This window comes from Amblyomma maculatum, chromosome 1 (genome assembly GCF_055883805.1).
Source record: "Amblyomma maculatum isolate TAMU_Amacu chromosome 1, ASM5588380v1, whole genome shotgun sequence".
In the NCBI taxonomy this organism is placed as follows: Eukaryota; Metazoa; Arthropoda; class Arachnida; order Ixodida; family Ixodidae; genus Amblyomma; species Amblyomma maculatum.
Genome location: NC_139344.1, coordinates 164,280,798 through 164,306,511, shown reverse-complemented (window position 1 = coordinate 164,306,511; position 25,714 = coordinate 164,280,798). Strand labels below are relative to the sequence as shown.

The 25,714-nt window shown below is 40.7% G+C and overlaps 1 protein-coding gene across 2 annotated transcripts in view; it reads right to left on the bottom strand.

The window, feature by feature from the left end:
* Positions 1-25,714, bottom strand: part of LOC146204789 (DENN domain-containing protein 1A-like) — a 68,489-nt gene that overhangs the window by 37,923 nt on the left and 4,852 nt on the right. For both annotated transcript variants that reach the window (XM_084589495.1, XM_084589496.1), the window contains exons 5-12: positions 13,718-13,825; positions 11,233-11,302; positions 11,054-11,149; positions 7,973-8,026; positions 5,981-6,042; positions 5,551-5,649; positions 3,018-3,068; positions 2,291-2,336 (exon numbers count right to left, since the gene is read on the bottom strand). In XM_084589495.1, coding sequence (XP_084445621.1) covers positions 2,291-2,336; positions 3,018-3,068; positions 5,551-5,649; positions 5,981-6,042; positions 7,973-8,026; positions 11,054-11,149; positions 11,233-11,302; positions 13,718-13,825 — 586 coding nt within the window. The remainder of the gene's footprint in view (positions 1-2,290; positions 2,337-3,017; positions 3,069-5,550; positions 5,650-5,980; positions 6,043-7,972; positions 8,027-11,053; positions 11,150-11,232; positions 11,303-13,717; positions 13,826-25,714) is intronic.

Here is a 25,714-nt window from a genome sequence, read left to right as displayed (position 1 = left end):
GGAAAGAGTAAGTAGAACGGCTTGGTGATCAGAGATACCGGGTATGACTACACATTTAGCTGTATCTAAAATTGTGCCAGAAACAAAAAAAAGGTCTAGTGTGGATTTTGAACTCCCTTGTATTCGGGTCGGCTGCTCTACAGTTTGTGTCAATTCATATGAGAACGCTATATCAAGCATGGCCTCACTTGATTCATCGCTATAGGTTTTGATTGCGAAATTTGGCCAGTCAATGTCCGGTAAGTTGAAATCGCCTGCTAAAATAATTCGATCATTTGGCTTAATAAATGTTCTCATATAATCTGCTAGATTATTTAAAACACTGACAGGTGATCCAGGAGGCCTATACAAAGATCCAACAATGTACCGGGCATTGTTGTGGTAAGCCTTACAGAAAATGCATTCGATATTAGGCACTCCAGGCAGCTCACTATATTTAAATAATTTTTGAAGATTATGGCGACTCCTCCTCCTTTGCTACCACGGTCTTTTCTAAGTACACTGTAGTCAGCTGGTGCGAATTCACTATCGTAAATGGTTTCGTTTAACCATGTCTCAGTTAAAACCGCGATATCTGGATCTTCGCAAAGTAAAATTCCTTCTAACTCACTAACTTTATTTAATATGCTTCTGCAGTTTACATTCAATATTTTTAGTGATTTGGGAACGGGCTTTTGCTGTCAGTTGTTTTTGCTGTTTAGCTTAAAACGGGCATGTTTCATTTCATCCCAGCCATACATTATACTGTCAACGGACAATTTATTATACACCAATTTCACCTTGGCTCCATTTTTCTTTTCCTGGGCGGCACTCTTCCACAGGTGCTTTCGGATTTCCCGCATTCTGGTAGAAAAGTCTTCAGAAATTGAAATTGAGGATCCCTTTAGCTTGTAGGCGGACTTTAATGCTGATGCTTTTTCTCGGTAATCTATAAACTTCACTATCACAGGACGTTCCTTATCTCTATTTTTTCGACCAAGTCGATGACACCTATCAATGCCAGGGACAGTTAGCCCTAAATTGTCTTGAAACACCTCAGTAATCAGTTTACTTTCAAGTTCAGCTGCTGTTTCTTCGTCTCCCTCAACTAATCCGTATATAACTAAATTGTTTCTGCGACTCCTATTTTCCAAGTCATCGACTTTGGGGAGTAGTGCTGATAACTGTTTATCAACTTTCTCGACAGTGTCCTCTATTAGACTCACACGGTTGTTCAAAGCGTTCAAATCTGTCAGCTGTTTATCCAAACCTTCTATGTGTTCGGTCAGAGCTGAAATGTTCCGCTCAATATCGGTTTGAGAACTACGTAAGGCTTCCATAGCAGCGGTCAACTTTCCCTGGCCGTCCAGTAATTCTATAAGCATTTCTTTTTCAGTAGGGCCCGGATTTGCCTCAACATCCCCACACGCCAACAGGTCTCTCGATATAGAAATGACATAACTGAAGACATTCATCAAATTTCCCAGATTTGCAAGATTTCTTAGTGAACCAAATGCAAAAAAAAAAACTAGCATATTCCATGAATATACATATCCGTTGAAGTCATTGTTAAGTTATTAACAACCATGCTGCAAGAAAAGTGAGATAAGGAGAGATGCAGAGAAAAAAAAGGATGCTTATTATATGACCTCGGAACTTGTGCTGAGCCACTATCCATCTAGATCAAGCCAGTTATTGCTTTCAGGCATGCGCAGTGCTATAGATGCTGTTTCCACGATTACCTCCATGTTGCAAGGCCATGTCATTCTTTTTCACGTAACACATATTTGAATACATGTAGCATGCGCGTGCATATGACCTTTTTAGGGGCACCTTTGATGACACAAACAATTTTTCCTGAATCATTAATACTCTGTCTAACTAGAGCTTACTGCATTCCCATCTATTGCACTCCAGCTTGCCTTAATTTTGTCTTACAAAGAATAGGTATGTTCTTCTTGGCTTGTCTGTTCTTGTGAATGCAGTTTGGTTTAGTTTGTGGGGTTTAACGCTCATGCTATGAGAGATGCCATAGTGGAGGGCTTCGGAAATTTCGATCACCTGGGGTTCTTTAAAGTGCACCGAGATCACACAGCACGTGGGCGCCTCAATGTGATAAGGGAGTACCCCAGGGTGAGGCTCTGTGAAGCTAACATCAAATGCAAGTCGTCCTGACACTGAAACACCACCATAAATTTAGCATAGCATGAAAGTCTGATGTCATTTGTAGGCCTAAATAAAACATTCTCAAATACCATCAAAATGACCTGTCAGAGAAATAACAAAGAAGACAAAGTAGAAAAATTCTCACTGCTAGCGTGACAGCAGGAACTCCAATAAGAAATGGCATTGGAGCACTGAAAAATAAAAGAATCATAAGTATATATATATATATATATTCACCAAGTAAATCAGTAACTAAAAACTGAATGCTTTAGAACACCTTTGCAAACTGAAAAAAATTAATGAGCATTTAAAACGCAACTGCAAGCTATGCAATAAAGACATAAAAGATATTACCAACTAAAGCTATGTACTATACTGAAATCTTATAAAAAATAATGTCAAACTACTATGCCTGCATTTTGTGTCTATGTGGAGATGTAGGTTTTACAGAACTAGATACGCACAAGAAACCATTGAAATTTCTTAAAATATACACAGTACACACAGATGCATATGCATTTGTTGATTATAAATGACAACATAAAAGTTCTGGTACTTCCTGCAAGCAGTAAGGTCACTAATTCGAACTTGAGACATTTAAATATCAGATCACCTGCTAACGGCACTTCCCTTGTATATTCATATTTGTTAAAGAACTGCTATGCTGACTTAAAAATGACACTAACACTACATGAAAATTTCCAGCTAATATTTCACCTTAAATGATAAAAAAATGGGCTTAAATTGCCCTGTGTTTGATTTCTTTCAAAGACCATTCAAAATTTAAAGCAAATATGTATTACACTGATGTTTCTAACTACAGCTTCACTGCTCTTGGTAAAAACTAGGTAGCAGAAAAGAATCTAGCATACCTGAGGTAGTCAAGAAGATGATTGGGAAGGACGGGAATGAATATGTGTTGCCTAGAATCGGAAAAAGCTTTAGTGGCATAGGTGAATACATTTCATTCCTCCAAACTGTAACCTGACTTAGCAGGCAACAAAAAGGCTGAATTCCTTAGCGTGCTTTGCAACAAGTGCATCAACAGCAAGCAGGAGGACAGCAATACTGTACATTCTTTTCAAGCCATGTAATCACTGGTGCCAGTAGTGAAACTCCTATTTCAAACATATGCACAAGAAATTGCCTTTTCTTTACAACCTTGAGCCAGAGGTAGCAACAGCTCATTGAGCTACAATCCTAGCTTTTTCCTCCCTACCTCCCTAATTCTTGTGATAAAAAATAAAGGCATTATTATTACCATTTATAGTTTCAATTATAACATTACGGAATTATAGCATCATGCTTTCCTTTTATTCTCCTGACGTGATACCGTTAATAGACCCTGCCAATAAGCCCTGCCCTCCACTAAAGCAGTTAGAAGTATACAGGGTGTCCAAGTTAACTTTAGCCAAGGGTTAAAAAATAGAAACATTTAGGTTAGCGCTACCGCTTACTGCTATCATCTACAGTTACCGTGCAGATCACCCCGAGGCCAACAGATGGCGCCACGTTCCTGTCAAATATCGCCGGACTCCGCATGCTGGGACCAATCTGCGTGTGCTGTACTGATGGCACGTGGTAGCGGTAGATGGCCGCGGCAAGCAGCAGCGGTAAACTAAAAGTCTCTAATAAAACATTTTAGGTAGACCAGGGAAACCACTTGCATACAGCTCCCAGCCATCTGGTGCACCACAGGCAATATTTTATTTTACAATTAATTAATTAGTAATTAAGATAATTTTTCTAAATTACTAACTATTGCCTTTAGACAATAAATGTGATATGCAAATTTGGAGAGCACCTTCAGAAACCCTCATTCCATTTATTTGCGGAAAAGAAAGCCTCATGTGTATCTTCTTTTTTTTTCCGAGCTCTAAAGAAAGCCCCCGAAACAAAAACTATAATGTGACTAGCGCATTTGTGCGCTGCGATTGTGGTGCTCCTAACGATGGTTTGAGTGAACGAAATTAGCTGTGGCCGTGACTCAAGGGCCCAGTTCCTGCGGTAGGCCGATATGTTGGCGATAGTTGCAGCAGTGCAGCGAGCTCGTTGCAACTTGTACCGCCAGGTACACCAACTGGCTGATGCAGGCGAAGAAACCATCGTGGACATATCGGCCTGCCGCTGCAACGGGGCCATGGAGCCACGCTATGTGTGTGTATGGTTAGCCAACCACGCAACTACGTTCATTAAAAAATTAACTGGCGGGTTTTAGCTGTTTAGCTGTATAATTCGAAGACTTTTGTAGCAACCTTTGTCTGCCGCAACTCAGAGTTTCTGCAGATTATTTTTTTTTTTTCTGTTCTGAACTCGCTCTTTTCAAGAATTTTTGAAAGCATTTATTGAACACCCATTATAAGTGCTCTGTGGTGCTGCTGCTTTCCTGTATAGTACGTTGAATATGCTGCCTTCCCAAGTGTGCCGGTATTTCAGCCTGCCGAGAAACGTACAGGTGGCGAGGCCTTGTCAGGTAAAAGCCACCAGCCCTTAGTCCAGTCATGTCAGACCTTGTTTGTCCAAATTAGATCTCCCTCAAGCGCTGATCTGAGCAAATAGCCAAAGCAAAATGAGTGAAGATTCTAATGAGCAAACATTATAGGCCATCCCAACAAAAAACCTCTGCCCTTCAGTCACTGAGTCTTCATCATTTCTCAAGAAAAAACATGTGGACGATTAAGTATGAAAGCTGTTGAACCACACTCCAACAAGTTACCTGGCAAAGTGACTAAGTAAACTAGGAAGCAGTACAGCATGGCAGCTGGTTACTACATGAATCTTGAATAGTTTGGGTGAGGCTATTTCAGTGAATTTGAATGCAGTGCTACAATAGTGACAAGCTCGACAAGGACAAAAGCAGAAAGGGGATAAGAGAGCCTTTTTGTCTTTTTACAGGTTGTCACCAGTTTAGTGCTACTCTCAAATGAGCTACAAGACATCAGCTAGCTCCATTTGAGACTTTACTGACATCATTTTAGTAACCGCCTATTAATGACAGAAACATGGGGCAGGCTTTGGTACAGCTGAACAAGTATAAAACATACTAACTAGGTAAACCAGGTACACAAATGTTACACGCTTCCAAACAGCTTTATGTCACTAACCATGGCAGCAATACTTTTCCTTCCCCTCTTTAGCATTCCGAAAAAATGCAAAAAATGCAGCACATTCTGCTTCACTCTTAAGCTGCATCTATCTATAGCAGTAAAATTAGTCAAAATTACTTGTATGGTCATTTTCTCCACTGTCACCATGTTCTACACTTAATCATCTTATTTCAGTCAAAGTGTCACTGCTGCTGCAAAAAAATTTAAGTTGTTACACTTCGCTTACACACTGATTTTTCTATGCTCCATGTTTCTAGCATGTTCTAGCAAAAATCCGAGCAAGAGACAAGACACTCACCATTCCATTGGATAGATAAGGGCATTGGCTGCCTGGACACAGGCACTCAACCTGCTTAGGCGTCGTGAGGTGATCAGAATCCTCCGTTCATGTAACATGCTGCGCAAGTTATGAATGGAATAAGAATAAGTAAAAACGCATGCAGAAAATGCACTTGCACAATATGGCAAGCACACAGCAAGAAGCAACTTTAGCAGAAAGTTCTTGCTAATGCTGGTTATTGTGCACCAAGCAATATAGTACTGCTAAAAAGGGCAAAGCACTGCAAATACTTACCATATAAATTGTTCACCTAAGAACTAATGGCACAAGTAAATGAAACAGAGCCAATGATAAAAAACAAAAAAAAACATTCAAAAGCAGTAAAACACATGTACTGCATTAAAATTTGTCATCAGCACACAATATGAATATAGAAATTAAAACAAACCTTGCAAACAGTACAATCATATTTGTGGCATCCACAGCATTGAAGTATTCCGTGAGGTTCCTCTGAAATGACAGCGAACAGCTTTATATACAAGCATCGCAATGACTTTGCCCGAAGACAGAAACATATTGAGAAAATGCAATGCAATTCAAAGATCAACACCTTACCCTTTGAGCTACAAGCTGTGCCTCTGGACCTCAGAACACATAGCAGGGACTACATAATTACAGTAAAACAAACTTTGTTGGCTATATTACGAGCACTGCACCACCCTGTGGGAAAGTCATAAAGTAACTGAAATACTGCTCAATGGTCCCTAAATATTAGAGGGGAATGCACGAAGTGATCATCATGCCAGTAAAATAAAAAATCCAATTTTCTAATATGATGTGATATCAGCTGCACAAAATAATTACAAAATTTTTCTAGTACTCAATTCATCAAAACCCAAGTTAACAGCTCAAATATAAATCCAAAGAGGCAGGTTTGGCTGACACCAAAGTAGCAGCTCTGGCCAGGAGCAGACTGAGCCTGTCTGAGGCATATAATGGGTTATAGGAAAACAACAGCCTGCCAAAGAGTCGATGCAGTTAACAAATCTCACTAAAAAAACATTGAGCAGATGCTGACCTTTCTATTACAGGACAACAGTCATTCACCTTACAGCTGCACGCTTATGGTATGCCACTACAGCCTGTCAAGTGTATGGTCAATAGCTGGCATAAAAGCGCCAGTTATCGATTTTGACAAAACATTTATCAAATGCGGCAAATCTTCCACTGTACTGAAAGAAGCCCCACCGGTTTGACTCAACTCTGTGACAGTAAGACGCAGCACGGGGAACGGGAGAAGTATACGGGAAATGGTAACTAAAAAGATATGTTACAGGATACGGGAAATGGTAACTAAAAAGATATGTTACAGGGAGTTCAACATGAAGCTTGTCTCTCTGCAGTGATGACACTTCACCATCGGCTGCAATACACGCTGCGTGTCAGTGCACGCAGCATTGGTGTAGTCAATGCGCGCTTAGGGCACTGAACACACTGGTGGCAGTTAAGTGTTGATATGGGCTAAAGCATCCCACTTTGCCTAGCATGACAGTTGTGCTGTGCGTGGCGGGCTGAGCATGCCTTGAAGTAGCAGCTGTAGCTCTTGCATGATGTGCAGTGTTCACTGTGATTGATCCTAGTCTAAACAAGCCACCTTGTCTAAACCTTGTCTAAAGCAAAACTGGCTGGTGGAACTCGTAGTGCATGCTATCCGTAAAGAGAAGACTGGATAATTTACTTGATTTTTATCAATGGCCACTGCACAGAAAAAGTAGCAAATGTTCTGAACCTTTAAAGAGCCAAAAACTAGGCTCGAAAACTCCCATTAAAGCTCCAAGAGCTGACATCATACAGTGCTTGGACTCCACCAAAGCATGGTAGGAGTAAAGCTGCTGCCAAGTGAAGGCGAAGCCACTCCAATCTTGTATAATGAGATACATTAGAGGTTAATACACCATGCATATTAAGCAAGCCAGGGCATAAGGCCTGCTCTAGAGACACAACAAATTTAAATGTACAGGGAAGTAGGTTACACTGAGTCACAATGGAAGAGGGTGCAATAACTGCTGTTTTAACCAAGCCGTACCAACATGCCTGTGCGGCATACGAGTAGCACGTCAGATTCCTTGAATCCCGATGGTTTGATTCCCATCTCAGAACAGCTGCCTCTGCCAACTCAGCCATGTCATGCGGTCCCGTGACGTCACAAAACCTGCCCGCCCATGTCACCTGCAACTGCCTCTGACACAGGTATGCCCATGATCTTTCACCCACAATGCTGACAATGTCACCATCAAATTTTTTAGAGAATAGGGTCTCTAAAGCTGTCACATTAACATATGTCCAATTTTCTGCCGTATAAGAACCCAAATATCAGCAAGTTTTCTTTCTCATCAATGTCGGTTTTGTGCTGTTCTCAAGATATTGAATATCCACTTACATTTTCAGGAATGCTTGGCAACTTTGTGTGGTCTGAGCAGGCACACTGAAAAGGCTAAAATATTTGCTTTGTCAAATATGTAATAACGAAAAGCATTGTACAAGCAACAAAACTACAGCTCATTATTGTATCAACACAAAATTAAGCCAAGAAACAAGTTTTTTCTGTGAGCAATTACCAATGTCTACACAATAAGCCTACCTATTTTTTCAGCACACTATTCTGCTTCATACTGCTCCTACCAGGCCTGCACGACCCCCATACATAATGTGGTCTCACATGCAAATTGTCTGTCTTTGCTTCCTCACCATTTGAAAGCACCAAATTGTTTACACGTTCATAATGGCTACTAGCATCAAGATAGATTAAAATGAGTGTGTCCATTGATAAAAAAGTTCTCCACAAAGATCTTCTATGGCATACCGCACAAAACTTTTCTGTAAACAGACATCTTGGTTGATAAAAATTTTTATCACAACAAAAAAAGTGGGGCCACATGAGCCCATATCGACCCAAGTTAGTCAACAAGTTGGGAACACACACACACACAAAAAAAATCATTCACTATACCAGAAGTTTTAAGAAAAACAAAAGACTCAATCCAATATTTCACTTCAGCTGTCAAACCTGCCAAAAATTTAACAAAAGCTTAATCAGCCTATCAACAAATGGTAACAATGCAAAGACCTCAACCATGTTACACTGAGTAAGTTAACAAAATGAATTCGCTATACAGATGACTCGTCTTTTTTTCCCACAAGTCTGCAAATTGATGATGAAAGTGATGATGTGCAAATTGCACATCATCACTTAACTCTTTCAACTTAAGTTCATGATCCTAAAAAGACAGATTAAACCCCTGCTTCCTTAACCTCTCATTTATTTTGTATCTTTTTACCCAAAATGTGAGACCTTGTTATTTTATGCTAGGCTATAAGCATTAAAAAAAAAAAAAAAAAACCATGCCTTTGCCTTCAACCCACTCGTTGAAATTTGTAGCGCCACTACATGATCTAAAAATATAAAACACAAACCCCCATTGTTGCCATCATTCTAAAGCTCAGTTCAGTTCACAGCTACACTAGAAGTCAATGCAATTAACATCCCAGATCATAAAAGAATGCAAAGAAAAAGCTAAAGCCAACTATGACCACTGAACTGCAAGGGCCTAGAGCATGTATTTATGCACAGAAAACATAGATAATAACGTCACTGACATTCACAGAAATCATTAAAGGCGTGCAGTCAAAATTGGTTGTTTACTCCATCAAAACTTTCTACCATAGAACAGGATATGAATCAAACTCGCCCTTCCATCAACACCAAGTAAAGTTCTACTATGGCAGGTGATCTTTTTTGCTGTTTATAGATTCATATTTTCAAAAAATAAGGTATCTTGGTGGTATGTTCAGGTGGGTTGTACAGACAAGCAGGCATCATGTACATTAATTACAGAGCTCAATGATTATAATTAACATATATTATTAAATTTTTTCTATTGTTCTTACTTTAAGGGGCAATATTATATTGCAAAACTGAAAGCCGTCATCAAAAGTGAGTCCACTTCTTTTTTTTAATCAGCAATTTGGCTCGCACTATTGGAAGGTCAAAAACATAAATATGAAAGCTTGTTGAGTTGGCTTTCATGCACTGCACATCTATAAAATGGCATGGTAGTTCTGCCAAAATGTTAACTTCTTCTAAATCATTAAGTACATGAATGCCACCTGTATTTGATGCCATTTTATAACTGTGCAATACAAGAAAGCCAACTCAATAGGCTTTCAGATGCATATTTTTTAACTTCAATTACTTTGAGCCACATTGTCAATTAATGACATTTAAAGAGAGGACTCATCTTTGATGCTGACTGCCTTCAATTTTGCAGTATTTATTTATTTATTTATTTACACACACACACACACACACACACACACACACACACACACACACACACACACACACACACACACACACACACACACACACACAGACACACACACACACACACACACACACACACACACACACACACACACACACACACACACACACACACACTGTCAATCCCATATGGGATTATAACAAGAAGGGCATGAGTTCAACAATATTAATACAACAAGCTAAAAGGCAAAATTTACATGGTCAAACGCTATACACACAGTACCGTAGAAGTAAGGTGTAATACAAGTCGCTTGAGAATAAGTATAACACGTTAGAAACTTCCAATCACACAGTGTAGCAGCGGAAAATGTTAACAGCAAAATAGTATAATAGCACTGCCCCTTAATATCGACATAAAAAAGGGGATTACTTAAATTTCGTTAATTAATCATCTAACCATCATGTACATAATGTCGACCTTGCCACCACCACGATAGAGAGCACCAAGGTGTCTCTCACAGTTTCTAAAATACAAACCAGTGAAAAGTTAAAAAAAAAAAATTCCCCCCAGTATAACGAGTTACTAAACTAGTTTGTCCTTTATAAGCCTGGCTCTAAATCAAACAGAACTAAGGAATGTAGGACTAGACAAAGAAGGGAACAGAACAAACACTGTTGGGCTTTCTTTGTATAGTCCAACATCTTTTACCATTGTTCCCTTTAGGGTGAACCAGTGCAATTCACCCAGCTCTCCATCTTGCTTCTATATATGCCTCACTGGAGTGAGAAAGAAAAGCACTGAGTTGTCATTCCTATCTCAAACATGTAGACTTGTAAATGTTTGCTAGTTTTCAGATTATATTTTTAATAAAATATACCTAATTCTGGTACAATCTATCTGTGCTGGCATTTTTCTAAGACATTAGGCACAACTAGATTGCTTTCTTTTTGTATCTTCTTTTTGTATGGCATGCTTCCGGCTTTCTTTTTTAATTTTGTTCTTGAGCATGTGCATCAGGAAAAGGGCATGCTAGAATGTGGTAATTAAAGCAAATGCAAAGCAGTTATAATCACATAAACCTACACAGAAAAATATTTCAGTTTAACAAGAACCTCTTTACTGCGCTACTAGAATGCCGCACTTGTGCCTAACAAATATGTGTGTTAGAAAAATAAGCTGACATAAAGGAAGCTTACATTTTCGTCTGCGTCATACACAACTCTTAGCTGGAACCCAGGTTCAGGAACCTGGGTGTTGTACAGAGATTCCAGGAAGTGACCCATTAGACTAGACTGCAAAAGAATAGAGTACACTGACATAATAGGCATGATACTGATGCAACAGTAAGACCTCTGAAACAAGACCTTTCACTTACATCTTTTTTGTTAGCTAGTTCAGCTATTTGATTGAGCACCTTGTAGAAAGTTTCATGCCAGGGCAAATAGCTGCAGATGAAAACAAAAGTATAGTCAAATACACAGCTGTAACACAGCAGCTTTTGAGCAAGAATGAATTAGTAAATATAGTCATCCTAAGAACCCTGTTTATGCTAAACAAATATATTCAAGTCATAATAATGACGATTATTTCACAGAAACAGTGGAACCTCGTTAATATGTTCCTGGTTCATATGTTCAAAATCGCAGGCAGTAAAACCTCTCCATAAGTTACACTATTTTTCTCTCGGTTAAGGTGTTCCCGGATAGCATGATTTCCCGGTTACTTCATTCAAAATTTTGACAAACTATGGTCGCATAATACGTTTTGCGATCAACCGGACATATGCTAACGAGCGCTCGTGATGTGAAAAATGGATCAGTGGCGATCACCTGCCACAATTGCTTTCCTGCGCTACCTAGGCGCAACGGGGCGCAGCATCAAAGCCAACGAGCCAACATACGAGGTGCCCTTTCCTGCGGAAATATGAACTTCATAAGGAGAAACGTGATGGCTTCTTTTGCGGTACTTTAGGGACATAAGGCTGAACCATTTGGTAACTACACCTGAAAGTTCGTTAATTCAAAATGGCACCATGACCGGCGCGGCAGCCGGTGGAGCCGGAGGGTAGGGGTTGGCGGCCGCGGCAGTGGCTGCCTGCTCTTCTCTTCCTCGCAACCTCCGAAGCTTGCAACTAAATGTTCCTTAATTCAACCCCCATTAATTCAAAAATACGGATAAGCATTTTTGTCGGCGCGGTCCCGGCCAACGCCCACGAAAGGCTATGAGCCAGTGATAGGATGGACGACTGTAGCACAAAATAAAAACAAAACAAACCATTATGTGGGGAAACTTTCTTTTTTTTTGTGACAGACGTCCATCCTTCTACTCATAAGTCATTAACGAAAGTATGCGGTCAGTCGCAATATGACGTCGGCTTTAAGCACCGTTCGCTTCAAAAGGTTTTTTCGAGGCCATTCGATGATGCGAACTTCTTTCCCCGGTCCCGTGAAGTTCAAATTAACGAGCTTTTACTGTATTCGCTTGCATATGAGCTGGCCGGGTCTGAGAGAAGCAGCACGAGCAAAAATGCGGTGACTGTAAGCCATCATGATGGCTTCTCCACAAGTTGCTGGTGTACAGGGGCGAAGCATCCCGAGTCAGCTTAAGTTAGAACCCCTTAAAGTATGCTGTCAGGTCTCTAGGCTAAAATTCTTTCACATGCTGTATAACAACAAATCTGGTTTGTCACAAGATACCCATATTTTTGCTGCACCCCAGAGATCAAGTAGACTGAATCACTCCGAAGTAGAAAGCCCGTATTTCGCCAGCACCAAACTTTACCAGAATTCATACTTTCCCCTCACAACACATCAGTGGAACCGTTTGCCTCAATTTATTGTTGAATGCACCAAGGAAAATATGTTTGCTGAACTGTTATTGCAGAACATGTAACCCCTCTACTGCTTGGGCTGAGCTGCTGCCTGCAGTATTTGGAAATAAATAAATAAACAAATTAAGAAAGCGATCCCGGCTCGTCATTCCTTCGGCAAACCAAATCTGTTGCTAAATCTCTTCCCTCCCTTAGGACAACATAAATACTTCATGCATACTTCATGTCTATAAATGCTAATCTACACTTTTATGAAGTGAAAGTCTCAATTCCAAATAAATGCCTTTGTACCTCATTCAGCAGTTAATTTTTTTAATATTAGGCAGTTGGGATCATACGTTTTCCCGGACAATACTTATTTCCCCGCATATTTTAAACAACATATCAAAGACATTTTACTAATCTCAAATTTTATGAAAGAGATAAACTGAATGAACTTCTGATCACGTTTAATGCATCTCAAGTTCCTTGTACAAGTCACTGACGACAAAATTGCTCTGCATGTGCCTATTCAATAGCAGCATAGGGTGCAAAAGCACTGCGTCCGCAGTTTAGCAAGAGGAAGAGCACTTGAGTGTGTGATGCAGATTGGCGGAATCACTAATCTGAACAAACATTGTTATTTTAAAGAATTGCCAGATTACAGACAGCTTACAGAAGTTGTCAATATTTCTTTCTTTCTTTCTTTTTTTTGTAGCAAAAGCCTTACTAGCCCCATTACAGCAAAAGCTGATGGCATCTGTGGAGGAAATGTGGCTAGAAAAATTTGTCACCACACCATGTGACCTAATGCAGAGGGCCTTGTCAGAAGATGAGGAGGAGGAGTGGAGAGGCACCATCAGATAAGTAGGGGGAGTGGAGAGAGACCAGTAACATGATGGTGCGCGCCACAGGAGGAAGCGGGCATTGATTGCTGCAGCACACTGTGCAAGCGAGCTTTCACATTCATATACGTAGGCAGTCCAGAGTGCCTGTCTTGAATTTTTTTAACACCACATAAAATGTTCCATGTGAAGAAGTGGAAGCTCACCTTAGCAGCACAAAGCAGGTTTGAGAGTTGGGAGCATGACGACAATAGCCAAATGTCCACTTGCTGTCGATGTTCGTCAAAACAAAGCTGAAGTGCTGCACAGCAGTGCTAGAAATAACATAAGGCACGAGATCACAATTAAAATGTGGGATGTGCTACTCAAATATTCAGCCTTTTCAATTTTTCAATCATTGCTATGGAGCAAGTTAAAGCTTCTTTGCTCACAGCCTTGCAGTGACTGTTGCAAGTATGAAGGCAGCACAGCTTAGCAACAGCAAGCAAGACAACTTAAAAAGGACTGGTGGTCTTTCCCCAAAGAAATTTCAGTTCCATTTTTCTTCTTGTTAACTATATGCAATGCATTATTGAACATGAATCACTATGGGCTATTTGCTTACAACTGCTAAAAATTCTTAACTCTCACTAGTTTGATTCAAGAGTCAAGTGATGGCTATGAGGACAAAGTTAGGTCTAGGTCACATGAGGGTTGAAAAAAAAAGCTGATGGCCTCACTAGAACAGCACGCTTTCAAAAAGTGATATTCAAGAACATTTTTCTTTTTTTTTTCATAAAACCCCTGACTAGTGCCACCAGGCATTACGATACAGCAAACAAATTGTGATGGTTAATGCTTTAGTTTAAAGGTGGGCTGGATTATTGTGGTAAAAAAGAAAATGAAAGATGGCGCTTGTAACAGCAAGCAACTTTGCAAAAAATTTGCAGTTGGATACCAACTGCATGACAAACACATGTAACCATCACAACACAAAACCTTGGACAACTTTTAATTAAGGCAAGGCAAGAATAAAAGTGACACACTTCAACATTGACTCACTAACACTTTGTGCTTCATGCAAGCAAAAAGCACCACAGGGTAAAAGTAAAAAAAAAAAAAAGATAAATGCACGCAAGCACTAAAATATTAAAGAAAACTTAACACTTTCGTTACCGCGAGAAAATGGCAGTTTTTCATTCTTTGCCAGTACAAATAATATTGTAGCACACGTTGCAGCATAAAAAACTGCACATAATGGAATGCTCTTTCCAAAAACATAAGTTAAAGCAAAAAATTTATTTGGAAACTAAAAAAAAAAATGAAGAATTGCCATTTTTGTGGTAAATTGATAAAAATAAGGCAGAAAAGGCACAATATCTGCAGATGCATTATTAACAAAGAAAATTTAAAACAAATTTTGAATATAACACTGTGCAAAAAAAAAAAAAGATAAACTATCTGTGCAGCACCGTTCTTCAGCTACATAAAAAAAAAAAAAGAACTACAGGTGGAAGCAGCCTCATTTCACATGCAAACTGACTGTAAAGGGCGGGTATACATGTTGGACATGCAGCGGACCTTCAGGAATGCATTTTCATGGAATAAAACCCTTCGGACTCATAGTCAAAGCTCACTAGTGAATAGCTGGCAACATTTTCGGGTAATTATCACCACTCAACATCATCAGATAAGAAAGCTGACAATATGACTCAATATTTGATTTGCTGGAAGTCTTTTGATCACAAAAATTTGATGTTAATGCTGCATTACCAAGAGTGGGACATTATTATTATTATTATTTCAAGCACGGCCACCACGCCCTCTTTCGCATCGACACATGCACATTCTCAAATAGGTCCATCAAAAATCAGAACATTGCCACAGCGAGAAAATTTAAACTGGATCTACAAGTGCTGTGCCTAGACTAACCACTGGGTGGCAGTAGGTGCATGAGAAACGATTCCAGCATGTCGAAATTGGAAATTTAAAGTATTGATCACCGGTGATCGATTTGAATAGGCATGGTAATGAAAGAGTTAACAAGCTCAGGGGTAGGAAAGATAAACTAGATTTTGCCGCAGCTCTTAGAGTAGGAAAATATACATTTTAGAGCAGCTACGAAGCAAAATTAGAATCATTTTGGAACCTAAAATCCCAAACACAGTTGTAAAAAAAACCCGCTTGTTTCTAATTATAGTATGGTTAAATGTTTTTCATGGTGTAGAATAATCTAAGCAGCAGTGTGTTTACCACTGCTATAGTGGAATATAACTTAAAAAAAAAAAAAAGCAGCAGTAGCTAAACATGGGCAATGGTATGCGGCCTGCATATTACTCTGCTAGACAGCAAATGAAATCAGTTTTTGATATTTGATTAACCAAGCAAGCCAAATTCTTGACCTTATAATTTGGTCAGATGGTTAGCTTTGTATTTAGGCAACCAAAAAAGTTTAAACAGCTAGCTACTTTCTGTCAAGGAGGAATTGTGCGTGGCAATTACTGAAGACTTGAGTTGTATGCGACTACAGACTTAATTTCTTAGCGAGTTTTGGATATATAGTAATCTAGGCAGTGAACATTCTAAACAGGTGCTATCAGTCAGTGAGCGGAGTGGTCCATTGGTCATGCTGCACATGATGCCGTGAACAAACTAATACAGCACTCATACACTGCAGAGCCTGTCTCTCCTTGATGCTCTACGTCACTCGGCACTTAACACAGCCTTGGCTGATGCCCACTACATATGTTCCCAGATGAGAAGCTGGGAAAGTACAAGGTCCACTTTCAAGAAAAAACACTAATGGGGAGACCGAGAGACAAGGCATGCAGAAAAAATGTGAGCTCCTCCGACCCAACTTAAGTTTGTTCTTTCAGGGTGAGAACCTCAGAGTGTGCGGGTATCGTATTTTTGACTGTAATCGAATATTTTACAATATACGTCAACACAACAATACAGGCAGCTTAAACTAAAAAATAATCACTCTTAATGTAGATGCAATACTACCTGCATTATTGGATTCCACTGGGGTGGCTGTGAAGCAACCACTTGAAAATAAAATAAAAATCTAACCGCCGAAGAGTTTTGAACCCCGGCCGAGGCAAAAAAATCAGCTTCGCTGGCCACACTGAGTTGGACCACCAAGCCATCTCGGTAACAGATTTCTTCATCTCCTAAGCTGCCAGTATTTCACGCTTTTCTTCGGATGACATCATCTCGTCTGACAAAGTTGCATTTAGGATCCTAATTAGTTCTCATTCATCCTACTGAAAGCCTAAAATACCCATTGAATATTTAGCTAAATGTAGCAAGATGTCGCAAAGCAAAGCCAATGAAGCAAAGTTATTGGGCTAACACTGCTTTTGCATGTATATCTCTACTTAGCCAAGCTAAACATTATTTTTATTTTTTTTTGCAAGTCATGGAAAAAAGAAATGATGCATTTGGCAAAAATTATAATTCACCCATTATTGCCAAAATGCACACACCAGGCATAGGAGGAGGAGGGGGGAAGAGAGAGAGAGAGAGAAGAGAGAGGGGAGAACAGATGGTAGTATAGTCTGCAACATAACTTAAAAAAAAATCAGTTCAGTTCAGTTCAGGCGTTCAGTCGTGTCCGACTCTTCGTGACCCTATGGACCATGTCACGCCACGCTTTCCGGTCTCTCACTATCTTCTTAACATCACATAGCTTCATCTGCAATGCCTCGAGAATGCCATCTAACCATCGCGTTCGCTGCCTACCCCTTCTCCGGCGACCCTCAACCTTTCCCAACATCAAATCTTTCTCCAGCGACTCCTCTCTTCTCATCAGATGACCAAAGTATAAAAAAAAAATAGGTACAGCAATTAGGTAGCAACAATGGATTATGCCTGTATTACTGCACTGAAAAATTTGAAAAGCAAACGAGATCAGTTTTTTTAATTATTGACTACGATGTCAAAATAGCAGCAGGCAGCAAAATTCTAGATTTTGTAAATTTGCCTGGTGGGTAGGTTCTTGTTTAGGTAATAAGAAAAGCTCTAACAACAGACTACGTTTTGTAAAAAAAAAAAAAAGTCTGTGTGGTTGTCACGAAAAAATAGGTTTTAGTTTGCAGGGTAACAACTTCAAGGTAATTTGTAGAAAAACATTAATACTAGTACTTATATGACAAAGCTAACAAAGCTGCTGTTGTGCATTGAATCTTGAAGCATTGTAAGGTGACATCAAAGGCTGCCATTGTATCGACATGATTATACAGAATGAGACGTCTCAGGAAACAAAAAGCGGCAAATAGGGGTCACAACATGTGTGGGACCAGTCTTTCCACGCTCCCTCATGATGCCCGAAGGCAGATCACCGAATGGTGCCTGAAATATGCACCATTCTTGATGGGACGTAAAAAGCCTGGCCCTTGCTTGTCGGTCTCACTCCCCTGATAGACATATTATGGGCCAAAATATGCCAATGAGGACAGATTAGCCTAACAAGGGCATTGAATCTGGCAGCCTTGATGTCATAGGTAGCGTAGAAAGGTTACCACCTCGTTAGATCACATTCCATACGACACTCACGGTAACACAGGACGTCCAACACCCACAGCTATGAATGAAGGTGGCGCTATTAAACATTCTCAAGAATAGGTTACACACAACATAGTTACCTAAGAAAGTAGAAGACTGAACTACTGAACAGTCACTGCTGTAGCTCAGTTGGTAGAGCACTAGATGTGAAATTCGAGGAGCATGGGTTTGTATCCCAATGGCAGCATGTGGTTGTTTTTTCGTCTACTTCATGGTCTACTATCTGCATGTTTACATTATTATTTCATAGTCTAACGTTCGACGGAACACCGCCTGGTCAGGGTGAAGCATTATTACAGCACAACAATGAAGGTTGGGTCACTGACCAAAAACATAAAACATAACATAAAACGACAGCTAACACGCTGAACAAGAATCAGGACAAGCTTCATAATGGCTACGAAAAATGATTACAGAGCATACTGAAGCATATATAAGCTTTCCTTTCTTCTGTGACAGTGCTATTGTGAACAAGGGCCCCGTATGGGACCCGAAACATCATTTTAATTTCTTGACTAATTTCAGTGACTTAACCTTCATTGTTGTGCTGTAATAATTATTATTTCACACTGATCCACACCAAAAGAAAAACCTCTCATACCAGCAGCTGCCGGCACCCTTCGTAAGTAATGGTGAGCTAGGCAATTCAAGGGTAATCTCTAGTGCCTATCTATGACAAATGCTGGATTGATAAGGCAGCCTGTGCACCGATAAAAGATTGCACAGGCACAAACTTTTGTTGCAGGAATCCTTGATTGAAATAGATTGCCTCTGTCATGAATGAAGCTGCACTCAACTTTAATGCAGCCAAGTCTTGAAACAATATTACCAACAACAACAAAAAAACAGACAAATTCAGAAAGCTTTTCCAATACTCAAGAGCAATGAGGAATGCATCAACATGGAAGTGATGAAAAGAATTGTAATCAAACGAAAAGTTTACTCATTCAACCAAAACACTTGAGCTACCATGAACCAAATCAGAACCTGCACTCTTTCTGCGTATGCATAAAGATATGTTCGTTCACTTGCACTCTGTCACACACTACCTGCTTTCTTACTGCAGCCTGTCCATTAGATGCTTTCTTTTTTTTTTTTTATAGTTGCCATGCCAGTGTGCCCTTTCTCTCATAAAATATAGAACAGGAGCTGCTGGATAAAAATGAACGGCACTGCAAAATAGAGGCAAAAAACAGAAAGGCAGACCACTTTTGAGTTGTGTTATATGCCCCTGTTAGTGTTCACTTCCATGATGCACCATCAAATCACTAAATCAGAACAAATAAACATTAATAAGGACTACACATTTGATGCCCATCTTGCCTTTCAAATGAATATCTTCCCTTTCAAATGAATATCAAATGAATATCTTTCTGCAATTAAAACTTGGTTACATATTATTTGCAGTACCTCAGAAGCATCAACAAAGAGGTGTTATGTAGGAAGTAGGCATGCACACACTACATAATAAAGTGACGACAGACCGGAATGCTAGACAAAGAAACAAACAGCACAGTAAAACAAATTACGGTAGGGTGCACATAGCTTGCAGAGGCTCAAGTGGTTCAATTCTGCTGCGTTATGTCAGCCAATAGAATGATGGCCTGAAGACCAATACCGTCACTTCATTACATCCCTCGATGTGATGTGCTACCGCATCTGCTTCCTCTCATCACACGTCACGCTCACTTCAACACACCCTCACATCTTTTCCCCTGCCCTGGCCTGGTGGTGGCGGTTCAAAGCTGGCCACGGCAGCTGTGTTTCGACGGAGGTGAAAAGCAAGACGTCCATGTACTGTGCGATTTCAGTGCCCAAGAACTGCAGATGGTTGAAATTATCTGCAGCTCCATGACAGTGTTCCTCATAGCCCGAGTTGCTTTGAGACGCTAAATGCCATAACCCGAACCAAACATACTTTTCCTGAATTTAGATGCCATAAAGTTTTGTGCACTGTTTTTGCAGATACACTGCATTCTTTCATGTTCCACGGCACAGCAGTGAGCTTGCAGGGCCGCTTCTCGTTCAACTGATCTCAAAATTTACAGCATGCTCATTCTGCCCAAGCAAATGTGGTGGCATGAACTGAATCACTATCCAATGCCACCATTTGCCACTCACACCACTCGCGCAACACATACGCATTGTAAGAGCGAGAGGCACAGCGAGCTTGCACAGACACACACACCCAAGTGCATATCATGCCTGTAATCACCTGCAGATTGTGCAGTACCGCTGCCAGAGTTGCTCAGAGGAGGCAGAGAATGTGCAGCCCCTCCTCACTCTGTAATCCTGCCTGCTCCATACTGATGCTGAAGCTATACCAAAGCCCCTCTCGCAGCACGCTTGCACATACAGATGTAATTGCACACCGCAAAGGCACCATAGCCACATTTGCTTTTCTCAACACACATGCTGGAACAGGTTTTATGTTCACCACTCCTCAGCGCTCCTTCCCTCTCCTCCCTCCTTTTCCTATCCTCAGGCACCAACCTACACAACCACAGTTTACAAAGTTGAGGCACTAAAAGCTGTCACTAAGAATACTCTGACAAGTAACTCACAAAAGGTACAGTCACTAACAAAAATCAGTTGGGCAGCAATACCATTTCGTCTAGAAAACATTCACTGACTCGCAAAATGCTAACTATAAACATGCCAATAGATGTTACAAAACTAAATATGTTGATTGGCCCTGCCACGACGGTGCAGTGGTTATAGAGCTTGACTTCTTCGCCTAAGGATGCAGGATCTAATCCCGGCCATGGTGGTCGCTTTTAGATGAAGGCGAAAAGCCAAGCGCCCTTGTGCTGTGTGATGTCAGTGCACGTTAAAGAACACCAGGTGGTCTAAATTTCCAGTGCCCTCCACTACGGATCTCACACAGCCTGGGTCGCTTTGGGACATAAAACCCCATCAGCCAATCATTACACACAGCGCATGAGAATGCACCAAGCCCTATGAAACAAAAAACTGAGCCAAGACTAGACGTATTTTCAAGCAGCAAAATTAACTACTATATGGCAATTCTGCAGAGTAACCCTGTCACGAACGTACTGGTACATTTTTGCTGTTCCCTCCCAATGTGTCAGTGACATACCAGTACGTTCTCTATCGTGCGTACAAAAAAACTTCGAGCCTGAGCGCGAAGCTGGTGCGCTTGGATAGGCTGCGCCACCTGTAAAATCTTTCTACAAGTCCACATTTTCGCCCCGCGTTATGTTGATACATAAATACTGAAGAGTATGGAGCAACCGCGCCCATCCCCGCCACCTACTTTGCGGGGAGGGGGGGGGGGGGGGGGCGCTACTCTATCACGCTAAGAGACTACGAAGCGCGCGCGTTTCGCGACGCGTGCATGGAGGTTACGGGTTCAAGGGATCACTGCTTTCGCTCTCTCTTGCCGTGCCCTTGCTTGTGGCTAGCAGCAGCAAAGGAGGTTGTTTTCATGGTTGTTTTAGCCTCCTTCCATCTCTCTCTGTCATCTCGATTTCACAATGTGCTATTTCTCGCCGTTGCGCGGGCCACCGAAAGTGCGCCCTCCGTGCGCGTGGTTACTTTCGGATGGCTGACCGGGCGGGACCTTCGACTGCGGACTGGAGTGATGGCTCCTTTGATTATAAATATGAGCCAAGCTCGAATTCAGACTCTCAAGAAGTATCGAGCAGCTTTTCTTATATTATCCTAATTAGCTAATGTATAATTAGGCTGATAATGATGATTATGATGTTAATTAACACCTGCAGAACACTGAAATGTGCATGTACCATTGACTATGTTATTTGTATTGCAATCATAATCAAAAATGAATTGCTATGCTTGTTCCCCGATATGCTCGTTCCCTGAAACCAAGCCGACACTAGGGGTGCGTCACAGCCAGAAACGCCCGACAGCAAAAGGGTTAAAGCAGAAGATCGGCATTTTGAAAGACACTGCTTAGAATTCATTAACAATGCTAAGTTTTTCAGAAGGAAAACATTATAGTACACAGGCTTGCTTTCAAACCGAGTACTCTAAATATATCAATGCCATGGTTAAAAAACTAGGAGGGTGCTTGAAGGGCAGCGGAAGCGGTTTTAGAATTCAGCAAGCTTAAAGGGTACAAATGTGTGAAACTTGGAGGTAAAGAATGCAAAGTCTTTTTGTGGTAGCGTTTGAGTTGCCGAAATCGCCAAATACAGTTATGAAGGCGTACAGATTTCTCCGCAGTGCATGGCAGGATGCTGGGTCCTCAACGATGATGCCATGCTTAGCGGCGCTGCGTTTCAAGCAAAGAAATGGTTGCTTGCAGGGAGGGAACCAACGCCACCGAATATATAGCTCCTGAAGAGTTGTTTGGTAGCATTGGATGACTTATGACAGCATGTGGGCGAAATAAGCAGATATCTAAATATTCGGTGACAATGAGTCCTTACTAGTTTCACTTCATTGCCCCAGCGCACCCGAAGTGCAGACCTCACCCTTAATCTGTGATTACGCCCTTATTTTAAATGGCAGTGCGAAACTAGTTCGCACGCTTTATCTACAGCCTTCGTACATTTGATCTGTTGCATATCGTCCAAATGTGAAAAAAAAAACACTTCAGGTACCCTTTAGGCTTTGCCTTAAGAGTTTATGCGAAGTCCCTTTAACACTGCCTAGTCATTTCACAAATTTTTGGCATTGAGAGACTGGCACAGAGCTTGACAAAAAGACAGCTATACATATAGTTGGTTTTATTTCTTGGGGGAAAAGAAAGGTGCAGTATCCATCTCACCTCTTGGTGGACACGTACACTTACAATGAACGGCATACAACTGGAGGTACAGATGTTGCCAGTTAGAATACCTACCACAAACTAGCCTCCAACTTGACTAGCAGATGCATGTTAAATGGCAAGCGAAATGGTATGACACCACCCTGAACGCTGCACAAAAAATGGTTGCATCACAATTTTCATCCAAAATCACATGCATATTTTTTCAGAGACGCTTTTCTCAATTCTGGGTTATGGCGACGCTTTTTCGATCGAACAAGATGTATACGCTCTGTGTAAAATTAGATGCACAACTATAGATTCAGTACAGACATAGAAGTAATTGAATTATACTAATGAAATTATTGTAATTTAATTACTTTTTGGTAATTGGTAATGTAATGAATTCCTTTTTCATTCATTAAAAGCAATTCATTACCAAAAAGTAATGAATTACTTTTTGGTAGTAATTTTGCAGCAAAAGTAATTAAGTCCTTTTGAAATTACTTTTACTAAAGTGCGCCACTACTCCTTCAATAGACAACGAAGTAGAGGGCCGCGAGAACAGAAACGACGTGCTGCAAGCCGAAGCCAGCGTAACGGATTGGCAAAAGGAGACAGAATCAGCAGGATACAAGGCGTCAAGGGAATGCCGAAGGGAAAGATGGTGCAAGAAGGCTGGAGCTGACCCGACAAAGTCGGGTCAGGGGGGCCTGTCGGGCTGAAAACTGGCTGTCAAGTTCATGTATACTCTAGGGGTTCGAGCTAGACGACCGTCGAGTCGGGTCCCTCCAGCCCGACTGCAGGGGGTGGGTTGGCTCAACCCTACCCGCTGGGCGAGGAGCATGTATACGCTGAGACGTCGGGCAGGCGCATCTTCTCTTGCCTCCTTGCTGGTCGGGGACGGGACTGTCAGCTGTTTGTCTGAGCATTCCTCCTTTTTCTCCGCTCCCGCCTGCACCTGGTCCACTTGCTCGATGCATGGTGTAGCAGCGACCTCTGCCTGACAGAAACGAGCTCATGTAAACCTGAACGGGTCGGGCTGGCTCAGCTCGACAACCGGCTCCTCCCTACTCGACCTGCTTGCGTCGGGCTCATGTATACAAGGCTTAGAGCAGTGAGCACAAATGTGCCGACGTCGATTCTTGGGACTGCGGAAGCAAATAACCTAGCTTCTTCGAGCCCTTCAAATGGCAGAGACAGCTCCGGGCCAGCAAGACGGGTTCACCGGTCATTTCACAACCGTTTGACCGTGCTTCTTTTTTCCTTTTTTTTTTGTGATTGTCTTGTTTTTGTAATGGCAAGTGCTGTAGGAAAGAGGGAAGGAATAGCTCTCTGGGATGGAATTCAGCGGGAAGACGAAAGAATGTGCGTGCTTCGCGTCTGCAGAGAGATTTTTGTTTACTAGCTTTGCTTAGTTTTTGCATGTATGGAAACTAGATAGCAATTTAAATGTAATTAAATTACTCCATAAAAGTAATTGTAATGTAATTTCATTACTTTTTGGGAGCAGTAATGAGTAATGTAATTTAATTACCTTTCCACAATTTTCAGCAAAGTAATCAGTAATACAATTTAATTCCTTTTCAAAAGTAATTTTGCCATGTATGATTCAGTATATGGGTGCTCTGGGCACTTTCAGTAGGTTTTTAATAAAAATATGCCTGAAATCCAAAAAAAAAGAAAACTGACAGCAAGGCTACTAGCAGTTATAACTGATAAGTGAATTTGTTATCGCTAGTGGTGATCAATAATGAAACAGTGCTCTCATTCATCTGCAGACTGGAACTATATTATACTCTGTGATGTCTTTTCTCAATTTTCTTTTTTTAACAACAGATATCAGCATTTTAGTCAGGGCTGGTTAGTGGTGCTTGCTCCATCTTCTCTTATGTTCTCTCTGAGGCAAAAAGAGTAAGGGAAGATGCAGACGCAACCATCTTTATTTATTTATAGTTTGGAACTTTGTACAGCCCAACAATGCACAAGTTGGGCAGTCATGTCAGGTGCAGCATAGCACAGCCTAGCAGTTTACTTTTTCAGCCACAGGCGCTTCAGTGCATTCTCTGACTCGGGCGCAAACATTTAGCTTTGGCTAAATGAAAGTATATATTAAATTATATATCGCAGAACTGGGATGTGAGGCCAGTGTTTGTATCAGAATGTCTAAAGGCTCATGAAACAACATCAATCTGAATGTGATGCCAGCAGACTGAGAACACTTGCATGTTCCAAGGTTTCTGACATTACAGACTTCAAAAAACACCAGTAAACCACAACAGCATAAATAATTTCAAAATTGCTTGAAATTTTTAAAAATAAGAGCAGTTTCAAAGATGATGTGTTCTTGAAAGAAAGATACTTTTGCGCAACTACTTCATTTGCAAACAGACCCAAAAACAAAAGCTGCATTAATTTATTCTTCGCACACAAATTGTATGATGAACTTCATAGTAAATAAGTGCATTCTTTCTTAAGTATTGCAGCCTACGAAACATTATTATGTACACCTTCATGAATACATCCCTGTCAGTTTCAATCATGAACACAGCATAAATCATTGCTGTGTACGTGGTACAAGTTGAAAAAAAAAAAAAAAAAAAGACACGAGGGAAGAAATTCATGTTCTAATTAAGTGAAAAAGTGAAAGATTAGAGCAGAAAGTTGGACATGTTGGTAGTGGTTGTGAATCTCAGCACATCACACACAAAACAAAGACAGTACAGGTGTTGCACTGAGAGACCACTTTCCTTGGAGTTTCCAATTGCAACAAATTTTGCAAGTGCAAACTATAACCTGACAGTCAGTACAGAATTGAGCGGGATAACTTCACATCTTTACAAATCTAAATTACTACCCAACATTGCTTTCTGGAGGGTATAACTTCATATTCACCTTTTAAAATATAGTTGATAACAGTTAC